At 42.7% G+C, this 21,631-nt stretch overlaps 1 protein-coding gene and 1 long non-coding RNA gene across 2 annotated transcripts in view; one reads left to right on the top strand and one right to left on the bottom strand.

Annotated features, from left to right (window-relative positions):
- The first annotated feature begins 384 nt into the window (after positions 1-384).
- LOC125378506 lies at positions 385-4,203 on the top strand. The gene is made up of 3 exons (XR_007220247.1): positions 385-897; positions 1,444-1,553; positions 3,583-4,203. It is a non-coding gene; the product is annotated as an uncharacterized LOC125378506 (long non-coding RNA).
- Positions 4,204-11,503: 7,300 nt separating this feature from the next.
- Positions 11,504-21,631, bottom strand: part of LOC124115427 (cysteine dioxygenase type 1-like) — a 32,276-nt gene continuing 22,148 nt past the window's right edge. Inside the window, exons 2-4 of the mRNA XM_046476416.2 lie at positions 14,882-15,120; positions 13,025-13,194; positions 11,504-12,301 (exon numbers count right to left, since the gene is read on the bottom strand). Of these exons, the coding sequence (XP_046332372.1) occupies positions 12,263-12,301; positions 13,025-13,194; positions 14,882-15,120 (448 nt within the window). The 3' untranslated portion in view covers positions 11,504-12,262. The remainder of the gene's footprint in view (positions 12,302-13,024; positions 13,195-14,881; positions 15,121-21,631) is intronic.

The following is a 21,631-nucleotide window of genomic DNA, read 5'->3' as shown; positions in this document are numbered from 1 at the left end:
TTGAAAAAGTGTATGAAAAGTGTTAAATTGAATATAATATAAATGTATGTAAAGGAATTAGTATGTACCAACTACGTGTTCTAAATGTACTCTAAGTGTATCACACGGGAGCGCAGGTAGTAGCCAATTATGCTGAATTAATTGGTTTTCTGATCCTATCTGTTATCTGAATTAATTGGTCTCTGAATTGAATGCGGGGCGCGGGTGGCCCAGTCGTCTAAGGCGCCGCGATTCGCTGTGCAGAGTTGCGTCCCTTGGGCACGCCAGAAACCTCTGATTGTGGGTTCGAATCCCGGTTCGACCCGATTATGTTTCTAGGTTTGTCAGCACCATATCCGTGCTCGTGGGTTTCACCGAAGTGCATCACTTCGGGCTTTCCTCCCACATTAAGCTGACACGCCGTGATATGACTGGAATACTGTTAAAAGCGGCGTTAAACCCAACTCACTCACTCTGAATTGAATGACGGGGCAGACTACTTAAAGAATAGGAACGGGCCTATGTAACAGTCCCCATATTGACGTCATAGTAATTAATCATTAGACTGGAAGGGAGAGAGTTTGGGGAATAAAACGACGCGGAAAATCGTCAGTCGGGGAGAACGGTTTTCGGGACTCAAGCAGATAGGTCAGAGGTCACTGCGCTGCCAGTAATTCAGATTGCTTCCAGTACGTTTGCGAAGTATCTGGTTACTGTAAAACCGTTTGATTAAATTATTATCTGATCGAAATCAAGTTGTCTTGTTCCTGTTGTGTTGTCTCCTGGATGTGAAGATCAAAACAAAGAATCGGGTTACATCCATGCCGATTTTCTGGTGCCGTGGCCCGGATTGTGAAAGACAACTCTCCAACCAAGAGCACCCCAGGAACTGAGAACAATTCGGTAGAACCTCTCAAGGTAAGTTTTACCCTAACTGATTCGATTTGTTCTGCTGGTTTATAGTATATAAATTATTGTTAAGGAAAACAGAGATTAACTGACGAGACATTAAGTTGAGGATATATTATACATATATAATGATATATATTATATACAGTAAACTACGTTTATAACGAACACGCTTATAACGAACTGACGGATATAACGAACCTACTTTTTTGTCCCGACTATTTGCTGTCGTTATACTGTATATATGCTTATAACGAACTACGGTTATAACGAACTAAAATTAGTGGTCCCTTTGAGTTCGTTTTAACCGTAGTTTATTGTAGGCTTAAATAGGTAACTGGTGGAAGTAGTATGAACGTACAGTACGACCTTCCCAGATATGTAGCGGCTGGCGTAGCTAGAATATGCCCTTTTAGCGCGGCGCCGATAGAGGAAGGCTTAAAAGAATGGATAATAGTGTCACCCGTGTTGAAAAATTGGATAGCGCGACAAAAAATTGCTGGTATAGCAAAAAATAATTCACCTGAGCATATTGTGTCAGCCTATTATACCCAGATACAGAGGAGAAAGGCGGATAAGGAGTTAGCAAAAGAAAAAAGAAGGAGAGAAAGAGTAAAGCGGAAGCGAAGGAAGGGAGAAAATGCAATAGAGGTTTGGATAAGAAAGTAAGTAAGCAAATAATGAAATAGTAATAGCCTGAGCTAGTTAGAATGGCAGAAGGGAACGAACGGGACCTAGTAGCGGACCAAGGGGGAGGGGTGTGGGTGGTTCACCTTGGCGACCTGAATAAGGAAGACCAGGGTATCAAATCTCCCGATCAAGGCCGGCAGGTTATCAAGGTTATCAGAACCCCCCATTTTATGAATGAAAGAGTAAAGTGGAAGTGAAGGAAGGGAGAAAATGCAATAGAGCTTAGGATAAGAAAATAAATAAGCTAATAGTAATAGCCTAAGCTTGTTAGAACGGCAGAAGGGAACAAACGGGACCTAGTAGCCACTCATTTAACGAGAGTAGAAAAAGCCATTCAGGCCCAATGTTACCCCAACAAGTCAGAAGGTTTTCGGGGGAGGGATATAAAAGGTTTACAGACTGGATATAGGAAGTTGAAAAAGCCTGCATCTCAGTAAGCGCTCCAGATAAAGGGGGCGGTCGGGTAGCCTAGTGGTTAAAGCGTTCGCTCGTCACGCCGAAGACCCGGGTTCGATTCCCGACATGGGCACAATGTGTGAAGCCCATTTCTGGTGTCCCCCGCCGTGATATTGCAGGAATATTGCTAAAAGCGGCGTAAAACCATACTCACTCACTCACTCCAGATAAAGCTAAGTGTACGCTAGCTATACAGACAGCGGTAGGACCAGCTGCAGATTTTCTAGTAAGGGGAGTAAGGGAGAATCCTGATGGTCCCTGGGCAGAATTAAAAACGGCCCTTAAGAACAGGTTTAGCGACCTTAGTGATGTGCAGTATGCACAACAAATTACCCAAAGCAGCATCGGGAGAAGTAATACAGGGGTATGCGGACAGGCTCATGACACTCGCAGACGAGTGCTACAGCACAGACGACCAAACCCCCCCCCCCCCTTATATACAAGGGATATTAGTAGATATTCAGTAAACTACGGTTATAACGAACACGCTTATAACGAACTGACGGATATAACGAACTTTTTTTGGGTCCCGACTATTTGCTGTAGTTATGCTGTATATATGCTTATAACCAACTACGGTTATAACGAAGTAAAATTAGAAGTCCCTTTGAGTTCGTTATAATCGTAGTTTACTGTATTTGTAGATGGTCTCCGGGACGACCACGTGGCTAAGAGGCTAATCAGGGAACGACTTACGGACCTAACGGACGCTGTAGGGAAGGCTTCCTACGAGCAGCAGGCCTCACGGACAACAACCTTAGAAGACATACGGAGGAAACCCCAATGGGAATAGACGGGTTGGGTACGGATCCTTGGGATGAGGCCTTACAAAGACAGACAGAAGCTCTGACCCACTGAACGGAGATGCTGCTCAGAATATGGAGCGCATGACATTGAACATAGTTCAGGCTTAACCCAGTTCCCACGTGGAACAACCGAGACAGACAAACGGGCCAGCGATAGGTCAGACTCACAGACAGCCTAACGGACCAAGGGGTAGGGGTTCAGGTGGTTCACCTTAGCGAGCTGAATAGGAAGACGGGCATCAAAACTCCCGATCAAGGCCGGTAGGTTATCAAGGTTATAAGACCCCCCCCCCCCCCCCCCCCCCCCACACACACACACACACACACATTTTATGAATGAGCTCTTGACGGGTCTCCCACGTGTTCCTACTGCAGGGTAATGTGACACACCCAGAGGAAGTGCAGAAGTAGGAATTGAGCCGGCAGGCAAATTGACCATGACAGGGTAGAACTGAGAGAGAGAGAGAGACCCTAGGATCTCCCGGAGAGCCCAGTCGGAGTTGATTACCCTACCCGCGATACCCACCAGCACACGGACCCAGGAAGCTTCCCAAAGACCGACTCCACGAATGACCTAGTCTGTCTTACAGACCCTGATTCAAATATATATCAAATACAGCCCATGCAAGTCTATAATGTTTGGCAAGTCTAGATCACTGCAGTATCACTGGGCTCCTTTTTATTATATTTTTATTAAGATAACTAAACAACTGTTTTTTTATGTACGATATGTTCATTTCAGAGACTAGATTTTAGTCTACGAATGACCGGTCGAAAGAGAAAACATTCACCGCCCCGTCTCGAGCGAGTAATGGAGGGACAAGCATCCCACGACGGGGAGTCCGAAGACGAAGTCACGCCTCTTACGTCGGTATCCCTTGACTTATGCAACCGGGGACCTGATCAAGGTACAGGATCGTTCAGATTGGTGAAGTGAAGATTCTAGGCCAAGTGGCAGGGAACTCACTGGGAATGTGCTGTGAGTGAGGAAAGGTAATCAACTAATGATTTTGCGTAGCCTAGTTTACGCAGCTACGAAGTGAACTTTTGTGGCTGAAACAATTTAAAGGATGAAGAAAAAGGAAGGGATGGCGTAATTGTACGTGAATATGCCAGGCGTTCCCTAACGCTGTGAACTGAGAACAAAGAATTACCTGACAGAATTATTATAGGACAACGAGCTGTAACAATATACAGTTCAAGAAGAACCAGAACTGTAAGCTGTGAAATGTTACACAATGTCAGCAAAGTTGTTGACGTTGAAACGGGAGGTTCCGAGGCTCACCGTTGGTATACAAGAACATGTAAATGTAATACATTTTCTTTCCCTAGGACGGGGAGGATTGGAACCAGGTGTTGCTCTCCCGGTTATAGGTATATGTAATTAAGAAATAATTAAGATAATTAAAAGTGATTGATTGTACATGAATTATACGTGTATATGATTTGTTTGTTTGTTTGTTTGTTGTTTTACGCCGCACTCAGCAATATTCCAGATATATGACGGCGGTCTGTAAATAATCGAGTCTGGACCAGACAATCCAGCGATTGATATCATGAGCATCGATCTACGCAATTGGGATTGATGACATGCATCAAACAAGTCAGCGAGCCTGACCACCCGATCCCGTTAGTCGCCTTTTACGACAAGCATAGTCGCCTTTTACGGCAAGCATGGGTTGATGAAGACCTACTCTACCCTGGATCTTCACGGGTCATATGTGTATATGAAAAGTGTTAAATTGAATATAATATAATTGTATGTAAAGGTATTAGTAAGTACCAACTACGTGTTCTAGATGTACTCTAGGTGTATCACACGGGAGCGCAGGTATTAGCCTATTATATTTAATTAATTGGTTTTCTGATCCTATCTGCAATCTGATCGAAATCACGTTGTTCCTGTTGTGTTGTCTCCTGGATGTTAAGATCAAAACAAAGAATCGGGTTACACACTGGATACCGTTGCTTATAAGTGAAGCTCTCGTAAAATATGCCTCTAGTGCATACAAACGGAAGGGCAGGAGCGAGTGCATTCGTCACCACTCGCCCCTTTCCGTAACCGCTATTCGGCTTGTCCCGGAATAACACGCGTTAGTCACGAATGGACCGAGTGTGCCGAGCTTGATATTTATGGAATCGGGACTTCGAAGTGTGGTTCGCTAAAAGCAAATAAACTGCATTTGGTACGCAGATTCAACACTTAAAAAATATAATTGTGTACGTAAAAAATATATCCTTTAAGCAATTGAACTTTTCGATATTTCTTCAGTAATTTAGGGAGGCACTGGTGGCTCGATTCGCTGTGCAGAGTTGCGTCATTATAGGAATGAAAGTGTGATACATATTTAGATTATTAAAGAGAAGTTAAATCCATAAGTCATAGAAATAAGATGGAATGTATGCCAGATATTATAACAAGAATTGGCACCATCTTAGAGTGTGGGGACACGCTCTTCGTCAGAACGGGGGTCGTATTATAGGCATGAAATAATGGTAATTAGCAACTCATTAAAATACATATGGTACAAATATAATTGAACAATTTGAGGGGTTAAAACAGTAAGATATAGGCACATGGGAAGATATATTGAGGGCAGGTGATGTTAGGAGTTGAAGACCACAGGAAACACACTGGGCCACTGATAACCAGAGGTGACGGTAGTAGGTCGAGGGCTGGAGTATTAGAGCAAAACGATAAGGTGAGGTGAGGTGAAATTGGGTTTAACGTCGCGTCAAAGATTATTGCACTTATATAACCACGTGCATGTACGTGTGTGTTTGTGTGGCTGCTTGTACTAGTCCGGACTGATGCCGATTTATAGTGCTAGCTCACTGAGATACCATGCCGCAGTTTAACATGAATACCCCACTCAGACACAGTACACTGACTCCGAGCCGACCAGTCCTTGCTTTAGCCCCTTAATGCCGAGCGCCAGACAGGGCCAGGACAAGTACAATCTTTTAACGTCTTTTGGTATGACGCGGCCGGGAATCGAACCCCGGACCTTCCGCTCTCCGGGCGGACGCTTTACCACTAGACCACGGAGGCGGTCGCAAAACGATAAGAGTAACGTCGGAAGGAACATACAAGTTACCAGAAATTAAATAGTTAAAAAGAGGAAACTTAGATGAGATTGACCTCGGGGACATATATGGTATTGGGGGGAAATAGTTCAGATTCCGGGAGTTGAGGAGTTCACATTACAACAAGTCCTAATAAGGATCTTGTTATTATACAAGAGTGGGTTAGAATGATCTAGTGTAGGGGGGAAAGGTGGTTGACCAATGATAGATGGAAAAATGAGTAGAGCTGTGACGTAGGTACCGGTTTATAAAGGGGGAAAAGCCCCCAAATCGAGAGAGCGGCTGGGGAGATTACATCAGGACTGGTGCTCTGCAAAAAGGGGCAAAAGCGCCCAGATCGAGAGATCGGCTGGGGAGACTACATCTGGACTGGTGCTCCACTCTCGGCTTGTTGTCACGATCTTTCGAACCAGAAACCAAACTTAAGCACCAGCATTTCGACTGAGACTGAAGCTTTGCGGCCGAAGTCTCGTATTTAAGTGACAAATAGAGTGGGTTGACCGGCAACACAAAGTGGGAATAAAAGCTGTTTAACGAAGATCACTCTTTGTGCTTGTTGGAGGAACTACGGTAAAAGGTCCAAGGCCCTCGGGTACTGACATTGAACCCCTCGCACATCCCAGACTGTCAGCACCAAAGAACGAGGGGATTGCCGTAGTTCAGGTGAAAAGGTACACGAATTGCTACCTTCCGATTACGCAACGCGACAATTACCGTCGATAACGTCTTTAAAATGACCTTGGACACATTGGCCACGCCAGAAACCTATGGCTTTCCTCCCACATTAAGCTGACACGCCGTGATATAACTTGGATAATGTTAAAAGCGGCGTTAAACCCAACTCACTCACTCACTTTTTCCCCGTTTTTCTCAATGTTGTGTGTCCGGAATACTAGTCGCTGTAACTGTCGGAAAACGGCGACTCACCGCTTTTTGGGGATGCATGCAAGTGTGTTTGCATGCGCGTGAATGTGCATGTGTGTGCGTGCATGCGAACGTGCCAGAGTCATTTGTTTATAGGCTGCTGTAAAATAGCTCTGCTATTGTTGCGTGCGTGGTAAAACAACATCCACTTATTTCTTTGAAATCCATGTAGTCTTGAGACACCAAAACAAAATATTGAGTAAATGTATTTATTTACATAAAATGTTTACAATTCTGGTGAAATTATATTCGAAAACCAGTGCCATTAGATATTTTAAAAAATGCCGTATATAGTTGGCAATATTTAACAAGACATTCCAAATATTTAACAGGACAACAATGGAATGTTAAAATGACATCTCACTGTGGAAGAAAAGATCACGACATTATTGTAACGCTATGAAAAAAGCATCAGGGACCGAACAGTTGATATTCCGAGAGTGGGGATCTTTTAAATACTATATTCCCGAAAATAATGGGGGACAAAGAATTTATCTTCAGGATTTACTCGTGAATTAAGATCGAAAACTGGACCATCTTTCCGAGGCAAGAGCGTCCACTAGCCGTTTTATCAAAGTCCTGTTTCCACTTGGCTTTGATATGGGTTAGTGGAAACGCTGGCCCCGGGAAGATGAAACGGGAAATGCTGATTGTTTTTTAAGTTAAAAAATATCGCGTGGGTCCAAAAAGTCTCTGTTTGTTTTGTTCCACCATTCAGAGAATAAAATTGTACAGTAAACTATGTTTATAACGAACACGCTTATAGCGAACTGACGGATATCACGACCTTTTTTTTGGCCCCGACCATTTGCTATATAAATGCTGTGTATATGCTTTTAACGAACTACGGTTATAACGAACTAAGATTAGTGGTTTAAGTTCGTAATAACCGTAGTTTACTGTATGTTTAATCCCCTCCCACTGAAATATCAAATGAGCGGACTATAATCACTCGATTTGACAATCTCATCAAAATCAGATCTCACCGCTGTAAGCAAAGATATGAGGACATCCCATTACGGGTCACGTCAGACCGACCGACCAATGGAGAGCTGACAAGAAGTCGACATTAGCCAATCAGAAGACTGCTTTTTTCTCGTGCTTTACGGCACTAGTTTCAAACTGGCGACAACTCTTCGAAACATATTTTGATACATTCTCGATTAATTAAATGAACACTAAACAAAAGAACATTCTGGAATGGCTAATAGATGGCGTATATTGTATGGACTCATCCGCAAAGCCCGTAACTGTCGTTCGGAATACCCCTTGTTAAATTTTTCGAGTTTGCAAGATTAGAAAACACATTCCGACTGTCGCTCTCCTGGTCTGTTAAGCGACGATCTGATTGGTTGGATGAAAGGTTGTTCTGACGTGACCCGTAATTGGATCTCCTCATTCGTCACCACTCGCCCCTTTCCGTAACCTGTAAGAAGACTCGCTATTCGGCTTGTCCCGGAATAACGAGTTAGTCACGAATGGGGATCTCCTCATTCGTCACCACTCGCCCCTTTCCGTAACCTGCAAGAAGACTTGCTATTCGGCTTGTCCCGGAATAACACGAGTCGGTCACGAAAGGGGATCTCCTCATTCGTCACCACTCGCCCCTTTCCGTAACCTGCAAGAAGACTCGCTATTCGGCTTGTCCCGGAATAACGAGTTAGTCACGAATGGGGATCTCCTCATTCGTCACCACTCGCCCCTTTCCGTAACCTGCAAGAAGACTCGCTATTCGGCTTGTCCCGGAATAACACGAGTCTGTCACGAATGGGGATCTGCTCAGATCTGTGTTTAGTGATGGCGAGAACTAAGATCTTATTTTTAAGAGAGTGTCGCTTTGAAAGTTACACAACACCGTAAATATTGCTACGCTGTCTGCAAATTAACAAAACGAACGAAATGTAGGGAAACAAACATCACCGGGGAATCCATTCAGCAGTGAGCAACATACTTGGATAAAGACGTTTCCTGAATACATTACCATGCCCTGGTTATACAATCTCAAGTCTTGAGTTGACCTATAGACATTTTACAACTTGATACAACAGGTCTCAATCGATTTCATTAGTTCCCCTAGGGGAGTCATGGTCAGATTCATTCGTCACCACTCGACCCTTTCCGCATCACCGGGAATAGCCGATCGTGTTCAGACATATTCGTCACCACTCGTCCCTTTCCGTAACCTGCAAGGAGACTCGTCCCTCTAGAGATGAATATAATGTGCGAAAATACGACAAACCAACCAGAATGCGCGTATGATTTCAAGTTCTTCGTCAAAGAATCCGTCAGAACTAATTTTTGATTTTACATATGTCTCGCATCTAAAAATATACCCAAGACACAGTTAAATGTGATCAATCATACTGTATATGCCCGTTTGCGCTAAGACGGAACCCGGTTGCAAAAATGGCCATGAGAGGGGCACGAGTCGCCATTCGGCTTGTCCCGGAATAACACGAGTTGGTCACGAATGTCACGAATTGGTCAGATATGGCCCCCGGAACCGATGCATGTCGTATGAGGCGACTAAATGGCTCGGGTGCATGGAGACTTGGTCGATAAGGGACCGAATTATTTATATTTGGGAGAGGAATAGGGGAGGGGTTGGGTATATTTATGCTCCTGCAAGGTGCTTTTTAAAAAAAAATTTATCAGCTACGTGGGGGCGGAATCCACACCAGAACTAGTTTCATACACGTGATCATCACGTTACTAAACGCAACGCAACCCAACGCAAGTCGTTTACATATTTCTATAAATGGATATATTCCAACTGTTTCTGCTTTTTCTTCAAATAAAACATAAATCTAACTCCATCAAGCATACAATTAACTAAGGAAGAGAATTTACGGATGTCAAGTTCTTTATTATGAGGAACACAACGTTTCGGAGTGTATACTTATATATCAGGTGAATGAAGGAGTAAGCATATACACCTGATGAAGGATAAAGCGTATATTCCAAAACGTTGTGTTCCTCATAACAAAAAAGTTGACATCCATCAATGTTCTCCCTTATGGGTATCACTTCTAATGCCTTTCAGAGACTTGATACAATTAACTGACTTGAAAATAGGCCTCACTGATTACAGCGAAATCTTGAATAACAGTGCGTGCGTTCGATTTCAAAACCCGGGGCACGGCTGACCAAGTCATCCAAGGCGCCACAATTCGCCGTGCAGTGTTGCGTCCCTTGGGAAACCTTTGAATGTGGGTTCGAATCCCGGTGCGCCCCGATTATGTTTCTAGGTCTGTCAGCACCATACCATGCTCGTGGGTTTCACCGACGTGGTAAACGTCTGAGACCTGCATCACTTCGGGCTTTCCTCCCACATTCAGCTGACACGAAATGACATAACTTGAATACTGTTAATAGCGGCGTTAAACCTAACTCACTCACTCACTCATTTATAAACCTCGGTGCCTTGATAAACACTGGTTCACCCTGGTTGAATCAAGTCAACCCTGGTTGTCAGAAATGTGGCAACCTCTGTTGACTTAGGTAACTCAAAATTTAATAATCGAACGCACGCACTACTTCTGTTATGTGAGAGCGGAATCAGCCGACTTCACCCGAGTGACCCCGAGTGTCTTACGAAGCGTCATAAAATAATCAACACCAGTCCTGTTATCTGTACGTGACACACTGGCTTCGCACATCATTAGAAAAAAGTAATACTTTAGTATTGAGCTGTGGAAATAGATATCCATTTACATATATACGAAAACAACATTTCCTTTAAATCACAATTAGGGCTGATGGTCCGACCCATTCGACCAAACTCGATGCCAATTAATAACAGTATAAAACAATCAACATACAATTGAGACAGTATATTTTTTAACAGTAAGGCACGCTATGGGACAAAACAGTATCGTATATTAAAATAATAGCATATTATCTCAAACGTGCAAAAAGGATTTTCACTGAGAACCAATCTCATTAAAATCAGATCTTCTCAGTTCTCAGTTCTCAGTTCTCGCTACCGCTAAACAAAGAAATGAGGACATCCCATTACGGGTCACGTCAGACCGACCTTTCGCGAACTCTGACCGACCAATGGAATTACTGACCAGAAGTTGATATTAGCCAATCAGAAGGCAGCTTTCTCGTGCTTTACGGCACTAATTTCAAATTGGCGACTACGCTTCGAAACATATTTTAACGAAATCTCGCTTAAAAATTTGAAACCTGAACAAAAGAATATTCTGGAATGGCTAATATATGGTCTAGATTGTATAGATTCAGTCGTTAAGCCCGTAACTATCGTTCGGAATACCCCGTTTTAAAGTTTTCGAGGCTGCATGATTAGAAATCACATTCCGACTGTCACTTTCATAATCTGGTAAGCGACGCTCTGATTGGTCGGATGAAAGGTCGTTCTGACGTGAACCCTAATGGGATGTCCTAAGACCTTTGTTTAGCGGTAGCGAGAACTAAGATCTGATTTTAATGAGATTGACTGAGAACTGAACTTTTTATGTTGATTTCAAGTTCAAGTGCGAATAACATTTCTGGTCATTTCACAAGTCAATTTGTTTTACAAGAATACACATTATTTGTTGTCTATTTGACTCCAGCACAGCAATTTGGTTGCAATTGTCATGACATAATCCAAATATAAATAAGGCCTTACAATTTTGGTTTGCTTGATTTATGGATCTGCCGACCTTACAAATCGAAAATTCACAAACAAAACAAACAGAATGACGAGGTGTTTTTAAATAACGCCAACGGTAAAGATTGCCTGACACTAAAAATAACCCAAGAGATTTATATACAACTAAAATAGATCAGATTCCAACGATAAATCGTCGTTATAAATCTATCACCTCCAGATCCAAATCAAACTTGAAAAATCATGTACAAAGCATGTTTGACCTACCGACCACATTTTTCAGTATAAAAATCTGTACACCAAAACTAAAGAAGTCTTGCCTCTATTACATTGTAAACATAGTTGCGATTAATAACCATATATATTATAACACAATCTACATGATAGGTATACTACAATACCATTTTCCTTATCCAGGGTATTTCATTTCTATTATGAAAAATAAACTCGACCAACCCACTTGCATAGTTTCTGTTTAAGACCCTTCAAATGGCATGATGCTAAAAATAGCCGTCCAATCAAATCACACTTATGAGCGAGAGACATTCGGTGCTGAAGGACTGAAAAGAGATATAGAAATGACGTCACTTCCGGAACGAAGCTTTGATGGGGGCTGGTCGAGGTTTTTTTCGTAAAAGAAGACTTAATACCCTGGACAATTGCGAATTTCTATAACTTTCTATATTACGCTATAATCAATCCCTGCAGTAGAATTTCTATCTGTAATATACGGGGGTTCTCCCTTGTTAATCTGTGTGCGCGGGTGACCGTCGAACAGACCTCAGTTGACAGTCTAGTTGTTTTCGGGTGTCATTGCTGTCTCTGCCCTTCCCTGCAACAATGGTTTAGGTCAGACTCGATTATTTACACATTTTATACACCGCCCCCCGGGTAAGAAATTGTCTTCAGGAAACCATGCTTGTAAGAGGTGACTAAGGGGATCGGGTGGTCAGGCTCGCTGACTTGGCTGATGCATTTGTTCGTATCCCAAATGCGCAGATAGATGCTCATGATGTCAATCACTAGATTGTCTGGTCCAGACTCGATTATTTACAGACCGTCGTCATATTGCTGGAATATTACTGAGTACGTTTGTTAACAAAAAAACTATATGACGGACGCCGGTACATATAGTCAGGGTCAGGCATTTCAGTGATTGATATTATGAGGTGAGGTGAAATGGGGTTTCCGTCAAAATCAAGATTATTGAACTTATATAGCGACGTGCATGCACGTGTGTGTGTGGTTGGACTAATGCCGATTTTTGACACAGTGTACTGACTCCGAGCCGACCAGCCCCTTAATGTCGAGCGCCAGGCAGGGTGACAACAAATACCATTTTTTAACGGATTTTGGTATGACGCAGTCGGGGATTGAACCCCGACCTTCAGCTCTCCGGGCGGACGCTCTACCACTCGACCACAGAGGCGGTCTGATATTATAGCCAGTCAATCACTTGATTGTCTGGTCCAAACTGGATTATTACAGACCGCCGTCATATAGCTGGAACATTGCTGAGTGCGGCGTTAAACAACAAATAAAAAAACAAACTTACAAATGGCGTCCTCTTGCCGAATTTAGACCAGAAGGTGACCTTGGATTTTGTGCAGTGTCCCGTCTTCTGGTCAAAACATTCACATTCGTCGAATGGTGGCGAGTACAGGTGAAGGCTGATTGCCCGATCGGAGTGGCTCGGGTTTTCTACCCGATGAAGGCCGAGTTCATCTGAAAGTAAAACCGGACACTTGTACTTCGTGGACTGATAGTGAGGGAGTGAGTAGTAGTATATACACATGAATTCTTTTCTGCCTTAAAAACACACACCTTTCATTCCCCCCCCCCCCCCCTTTCTCGACGCGCTGTTGATCCATGAGTCATCCTTTCTGATCACGTGACTTGGATCAGCCAATCACCTTCCCTATTTTCCCTCAACCTCCCTCAACCAAAATGACCTTCTGGCGACCCGTTATATACTACTGTGAGTTACGATTTAAAGTCACATCGGCAATATTTCAGCCATATAGTATAATCAAGTTAAATATTAATACATATAGACATTAAAATCTGTCGAAAAAGGACAGTAAAAGAGTGAGCTAATGTTGATGTACAACTACAGTCAAGTCTCGTTAGTCCGACAATCAGCTTTATCCCTCACTAATGATGGGAACCGATTGAATCAGTGTTATTTAGACCCGTTAATTCGACAGTCTCGCACTCCGACTCCGACACATCTAATTTGCAACGAATTACCGAAATCACTCATTAATCAGACTCGTTATGATAAATCTTTCTATCCAAGCTTTAGAGGTTGCATGATTAGAAAACATATTCCGCTAAAAATGTAAAATAACCATATGAATATTTCATTTATATTTTTTATTACGTTTTTTTATCGTTATCTACAGTTGTCCGATTTTCGATCACGAACGTTGATACTACTTAATTTCGTTTATCCGACATACTTGGTTTGGTTTGGTTTGTTGCTTAACGACGCACCCAGCAATATTCCAGCTATATGACGGCGGTCTGTAAAATAATCGACCCATGCTTGCCGTAAAAGGTGATTATGCTTGTCGTAAAAGGCGACTAATGGGATCGGGTGGTCAGGCTCGCTGACTTGGTTGATGCATGCCATCGATCCCAATTGCGTGGATCGATGCTCATGATATCAATCACTGGATTGTCTGGTCCAGACTCGATTATCTACAGACCGTTGTGGTTGGTTGGTTGTTTAACGCCGCCCTCAGCAATATTCCAGCTATATTATGGCGGTCTGTAAATAATCGAGTCTGAACCAGACAATCCAGTGATTAATATCATAGGCATCGATCCACTCAATTGGGATCGATGACATGCATCAACCAAGTCAGCGAGCCTAACCACCCGATCCCGTTTTACGACAAGCATGGTCACCTTTTACGGCAAGCATGGGTTGCTGAAGACCTATTCTACCCCGGATCTTCACGGGTCGTATCACAATGGAACTTAGAAACCCAGGAATCTTCACGGGTCACAGACCGTCGTGATATAGCTGGAATATTGCTCAGTGCGGCGTTAAACAACAAACAATCAATCAATCCAACCCCGTTTCACCCTACCACGTTCACTACTTACCACGGGGGCACGGGTGGCCCAGTCGTCTAAGGCGCCGCGATTCTCTGTGCAGAGTTGCGTCCCTTGGGCACGCCAGAAACCTATGATTGTGGGTTCGAATCCCGGTTCGCCCCGATTATGTTTCTAGGTTTGTCAGCACCATACCCGTGCTCGTGGGTTTCACCGAAGTGGTAAACGTCTGAGACCTGCTTCACTTCGGGCTTTCCTCCCACATTAAGTTGACATGCCGTGATATAACTGGAATACTGTTAAAAGCGGCGTTAAACCCAACTCACTCACTCACTCACTCACTACTTACCACTGATGTAGGCAGTCTGGCCTTTGTTGTAAGTGTTGGTGCCGACAGCCGTCATTTCCGCGTCTTCTTCAGACTCGGTGGGCCACTCGTAGAACTCCTCCTGCAGGGTGCCATCCAAGACGGTCATGAAGCAGTGGGAATTGGCGTGCGAGTGGATGCTGCTTCCCTGCGACTCATTCCAGCACAGCATGATGAGGTTGTACTTGCCGTTCCCGGTGTCCACCAAGTTTCTTGTGTACCTGGTCAAAATAAATAGGCATTATTTTTGTTTGTTTTTATCTGTTTGTTTGTTAAAGCGACCCGTGAAGATCCGGGGTAAAACAGATCTTCAGCTTGCCGTAAAAGGCGACTCTGCTTGTGAGAAGCGACTAACGGGATTGGGTGGTCAGGCTCGCTGACTTGGTTGATCCATGTCATCGTATACAAATTTCGTGGATCGATGCTCATGACCATCAATCAATGGATTGTCTGGTCCAGACTAGATTATTTACAGACCGCTGTCACATGGCTGGAAAATTATGCGGCGTTAAACAAAAAATAAACAAACAAACAAATGTTAGTTAACACCGCACTCAGCCATATTCCAGCTATTTTTCATAAATAATCGAATCTGGACCAGACAATCCAGGGATAAATGGTCAGATTGCTGTTTGTTTGTTATTGTGCGCCTCAGTTGGCATTACTCATCTTTCGACCCTTGGTCAGACTATGCTTGTCGTAAAAGGCGACTAACGGGATCGGGTGGTCAGGCTCGCTGACTTGGTTGATACATGTCCTCGATCCCAATTGCGTGGATCGATGCGCATGATGTCAATCACTGGGTTGTCTGGTCCAGACTCGATTATTTTACAGACCGCCGTCATATAGCTGGAATATTGCTGAGTGCGGCGTTAAACAACAAACAAACAAACAAACAATGACATGCATCAACCAAGTCAGCGAGCCTGACCACCCGATCCCGTTAGTCTCCTCTTACAAGCATTGTGGGGTGGGGTGGTGGGGGGGCACGGGTGGCCCAGTCTTCTAAGGCGCCGCGATTCGCGGTGCAGAGTTGCGTCCCTTGGGCACGCCAGAAACCTATGATTGTGGGGTTCGAATCCTGGTTCGCCCCGATTATGTTTCTAGGTTTGTCAGCACCATACCCGTACTCGTGGGTTTCACCGAAGTGGTAAACGTCTGAGACCTGCATCACTTCGGGCTTTCCTCCCACATTAAGCTGACACGCCGCGATATAACTGGAATACTGTTAAAAGCGGCGTTAAACCCACGTCAATCACTCACTACAACAAGCATAGTTGCCTTTTACGGCAAGTATGGGTTGCTGAAGACCTATTCTACCCCGGATCTTCACGGTTCAAAAAATTAGTGATGACACCAGAGGTCCGCGAAAAGGGAAAGCACTGGCCACTCACACAACGTGCGTCATAACTAAATGTTTGCTGCTTAAGACGCACAGCAGGACTCATGACTCGGCGGCCTGTAAATAACCAAGTGATGGACCAGACAATCAGGTGATAGAACAGAGAATCAGGTGATGGACCAGACAATCAAATGATGACCTGACAATCAAGTGATAGGACAGACAATCAGGCGATGGACCTGACAATTAAGTGATGGACCAGACAATCAGGTGATGGAACAGACAGTTAGGTGATGGACCAGACAATCAGGCGAGGACCAGACAATCAGGTGATGGACCAGACAGTTAGGTGATGGACCTGAAAACCCAGTGTCACATTGTACGGAAACCCAGCTGGGTGAACAGCGTTCAACAAGGACAGCTTGATGAGTGAATTCACGTGACATCTACGCATACAATGGTGAAAACAAGTCGGGAATGCTCTAGCTGAATTTACAGGGTTATATAAATTGACCCCTTGAAGATCTGTATGATTAAGAGGTCACCCTGATTGTTGTGTATTATCCCTCATCTTATATACTTAACAGATGTAGGGGGATTTATATCCCATCTCATATACTGCACAGCTGTAGGAATTTTATATCTCATCTTATATACTATACAGCTGTGGCGATTTATATCCCATCTTATATACTTTACAGGTGTGGGGATATTATATCTCATCTTATATACTGCACAGCTGTAGGAATTTTATATCTCATCTTATATACTATACAGCTGTAGGAATTTTATATCTCATCTTATATACTATACAGCTGTGGCGATTTATATCCCATCTTATATACTTTACAGCTGTGGGGATATTATATCTCATCTTATATACTGCACAGCTGTAGGAATTTTATATCTCATCTTATATACTATACAGCTGTGGGGATTTATATCCCATCTTATATACTTTACAGCTGTGGGGATATTATATCTCATCTTATATACTATACAGCTGTGGGCATATTATATCTCATCTTATATACTATACAGCTGTGGGGGTATATCTCACCTTATATACTATACAGCTGTGGGGATATTATATCTCATCTTATATACTATACAGCTGTGGGGATATTATATCTCATCTTATATACTATACAGCTGTGGAGATATTATATCTCATCTCATATACTATTCACCTGTGGGGATATTATATCTCATCTTATATACTATACAGCTGTGGGGATATTATATCTCATCTTATATACTATACAGCTGTGGGGATATTATATCTCATCTCATATACTATACAGCTGTTGGGATATTATATCTCATCTTATATACGATACAGCTGTGGGGATATTATATCTCATCTCATATACTATACAGCTGTTGGGATATTATATCTCATCTTATATACTATACAGCTGTGGGGATATTATATCTCATCTTATATACTATACAGCTGTGGAGATATTATATCTCATCTTATATACTATTCACCTGTGGGGATATTATATCTCATCTTATATACTATACAGCTGTGGGGATATTATATCTCATCTTATATACTATACAGCTGTGGGGATATTATATCTCATCTCATATACTATACAGCTGTTGGGATATTATATCTCATCTTATATACGATACAGCTGTGGGGATATTATATCTCATCTCATATACTATACAGCTGTTGGGATATTATATCTCATCTTATATACTATACAGCTGTTGGGATATTATATCTCATCTTATATACTATACAGCTGTGGGGATATTATATCTAATCTCATATACTATTCACCTGTGGGGATATATCTCATCGTATATACTATACAGCTATGGGGATATATCTCATCGTATATACTATACAGCTGTGGGGATTTTATATCGCACCTCAAATACCATATAGTTGTCGAGATATCACATGTAATCTCGATACAGCTGTGGGGATATTATGTTCCATCGTCTACACTATACAGAAGTAAGGATGTTATATTTTTTTGTATACTATATATATCATTGAGGGAATAGAGTAGTGTGTGTGTGTGTGTGTGTGTGTGTGTGTGTGTGTGTGTGTGTGTGTGTGTGCGCGTGTGTGTGTGTGTGTGTGTGTGTGTGTGTGTGTGTGTGTGTGTGCGTGTGTGCGTGCGTGTGTGTGCGTGTGTGTGCAGGGTATTAATCTTACGTGTCAATCTAGGTTAGAACGCCTTTTGTTTGTGTACTCCATGACACCCCCCCCCCCCCCCCCCCCCCTTCCTGGACGTGACTGATGGAACATATAACAATACCGTGCGGCGACCAGTCAGTGAAATGTAATGTGTCAAGGTTTATTTTCAGATATCGTTACTTAATAAATTCGGTTAAGGGTAAGTTTGTTTCTAAATCACAGATGCCAAACCCCAGATAGCCTCTTTACAAGTCCCACAATATATATCGATCAACATGTTGTGATGACCTAAAAAGGGTGTGCGCACGTTCTCACATGTGATTGGCCAGCGGCTCTCCACCGATTGGTCAGTTTGTATGTGAAGGTCGGCTTTGGGAAACATAAGGAGAAGTGATATGGGTTTTGATGCCACGTTCAAAATTAGTTCACGAACATAGGACGTACACGTGTGTGTGTTTGTGTGTGTGTGTGTGTGTGTGTCAGTGTTTCTGTCTGTGTGTGTGTGTGTGTGTGTTTCTTTGTGTGTGTGTCAGTGTGTGTGTATGTGTGTATAATTGTGTGTCAGTGTGTTTTTCTGTCTATGTGTGTGTGTCAGTGTGTGTGCCTCTGTGTATCAGTGTGTGTGTGTCAGTTTATGTTTGTGTTTCTGTCTGTGTGTGTGAGTGTATGTGTGTGTTGTGTTTCTCTGTCTGTGTGTGTATCAGTGTGTGTGTGTGTATGTGTGTTTCTCTGTCTCTGTGTGTATCAATGTGTGCCTCTGTGTGTGTGTGCCTCTCTCTCTCTCCCTCTCTCTCTCTCTCTCTCTCTCTCTCTCTCTCTCTCTCTCTCTCTCTCTCTCTCTCTCTCACTGTGTGTGTGTGTGTGTGTGTGCTTATACCGGACTAATGCCGGTGAAGGAGGATAAGCAGCGCCCTACCCTACTAAATGAGTTATCCGAACCGTTAGTTTGACTTTGCAGTTGACATACTTCGTTTATACGTCAAGATTAAATACCGAAAATAATATCCTAACTTGAAAGCTCTAATAAACATTTTCCAATACTCCCACAGCTTCTAATATTTAATATAACCCTTTACTAGTTTGTTTGTTGTTTAACGCCGCACTCCATATTCCATCTATATGATGGCGGTCTGTAAATAATCGAGTCTGGACCAGACAATCCAATGATTTACATCATGAACATCGATCCACACAATTGGGATCAATGACATGCATCAACCAAGTCAGCGAGCCTGACCAATCGATTCCGTTAGTCGCCTTTTACGACAAGCATAGTCACCTTTTACGGCAAGCATGGGTTGCTTAAAAATTTGCTTAAAAATTTTCTTTCCGTCGCCAATATTGTTGCCATATAATCATTTTGAAAACTAGTTTTAACACGTCGCCATTCAAATATGCCAGACTGTAATACAGTAAACTACGGTTATAACGAACTCAAAGGGACCACTAATTTTAATTCGTTATAACCATAGTTCGTTGCAAATGTACGGAATATATACAGCAAAAAGACATGACCCAAAAAATAGTTCGTTATATCCGTCAGTTCGTTATAAGCATGTTCGTTATAACCGTAGTTTACTGTATATTGTCTATAACTTCGTTAGCTGTAAACTACTTTATTGAAACTGGTGGGTTACTATGTTAACGGCTATGTATATCTAGATACGCAGATATTAATGTGTATGTGCAAACTTTTTTTCAAATATTTGTAAAGAATGTTATTTTACTTTACTTAATGTTGTAGTTAATTAAATGTATTACTGAACAGACCTTTAAAGGGGGACTCATTTTCGTGTCCATTAGGGGGCTGCAACAATTATGCGCCGTTAGTTTAAAAATTAGAACTTAAAAACAAATATTATTTCATACAAGAAACAAGATTCATCATCACGTGACTACCACACACACGATCACGTGGTACCACCCCCGTTGATAATAACTGTGACATGTTGTACCCTTTTTGTGTTATATTCTTTCCAAATAGATCAATGTGTTGTTTGCATTTTTTTCCGACCCTTTTTTTACCCTCAGGTTGGTTGGTTGCTTTGTTGTTTAAGGCCGCACTCAGCAATATTCCAGCTCTATGACGGCAGTCTGTCAATAATCGAGTCTGGACCAGACAATCCAGTGATTAATATCATGAGCATCGATCCACGCAATTGGATTCAAATGAAAAGCTTCAGTGTGTGTGTGTTAGTGAGAGAGAGAGAGAGAGAGAGAGAGAGAGAGAGAGAGAGAGAGAGAGAGAGAGAGAGCGAGAGAGAGAGAGAGAGAGAATGGAAGGGATATAACAGACATTCCAGTGATTGACACCATGAGCATCGATCCACGCAATTGGGATCGATGACATGCATCAACCAAGTCAGCGAGCCTGACAACCCGATCCCGTTAGTCGCCTTTTACGGCAAGCATGGGTTGCTGAAGACCTATTCTACCCCGGATCTTCACAGGTCTGACCCTCAGGGGAGGGGGAGGTGATCATACCCTAAAAGGGAGTGATGTGATCCCAGGATAATTTCACCCTGACAGTTCTGCGATCAGATCACTCTGGAGTGAAATTTAAGAGGAGTGAATTAATCCTGCTACATCGGATTTTAATCCTACTACATCGGTTGTATAGTGCACACTGAAAATCCCTACACTCCGTGTATTGGTAAACTATCCTCTGCGTGAGTACATTTGTAACTATCCTATGCGTCCTTGTTTTAGCCCCTTAATGCCCAGCGCCAGGCAGGGTAACAACAAGTACCATCTTTCAACATTTTTTGGTACTGACTCGCCGGGGCATCGAATCACTCAACTTGTGCTCTCCGGGAAGACTTTCTACAACAACAACAACAACAACAACAACAACAACAACAACAACACAGAGTCGGTCATTGAGTTAAAAATGAGACGCAAGGGTTGTTTTCATTAAGCTAGCTGTATGCATTTAATTTAATCGCGTGCATTGTTTCACTTGATATCGCTTGACTGATGATGCGGACAATAACAACATTTGTGCAGTTCCCAACCATGACATCTCTGTTTAGAATACGGAGGTGCGTTCGATTATTTGGATTTGTGTGACCGGAGTCAAATTGACATAATACAAAATGGCTACCAGGAGACTGGGAAACACAACAACCATGTGTGTTGCTATGATACACAACCATAAGAGGTTAACAAGTGGTTCATTGTACCTTTTTCTACTGATGCTTGTTTGTTTGTTTTTTTGTTTGTTTGT

The sequence above is a fragment of the Haliotis rufescens genome, unplaced genomic scaffold, assembly GCF_023055435.1.
Source record: "Haliotis rufescens isolate VD_foot unplaced genomic scaffold, xgHalRufe1.0.p SCAF_120, whole genome shotgun sequence".
NCBI classification, from domain to species: domain Eukaryota; kingdom Metazoa; phylum Mollusca; class Gastropoda; order Lepetellida; family Haliotidae; genus Haliotis; species Haliotis rufescens.
The sequence above is the reverse complement of the archived record's forward strand: the minus strand, read 5'-3'. Positions and strand labels throughout refer to the sequence as shown.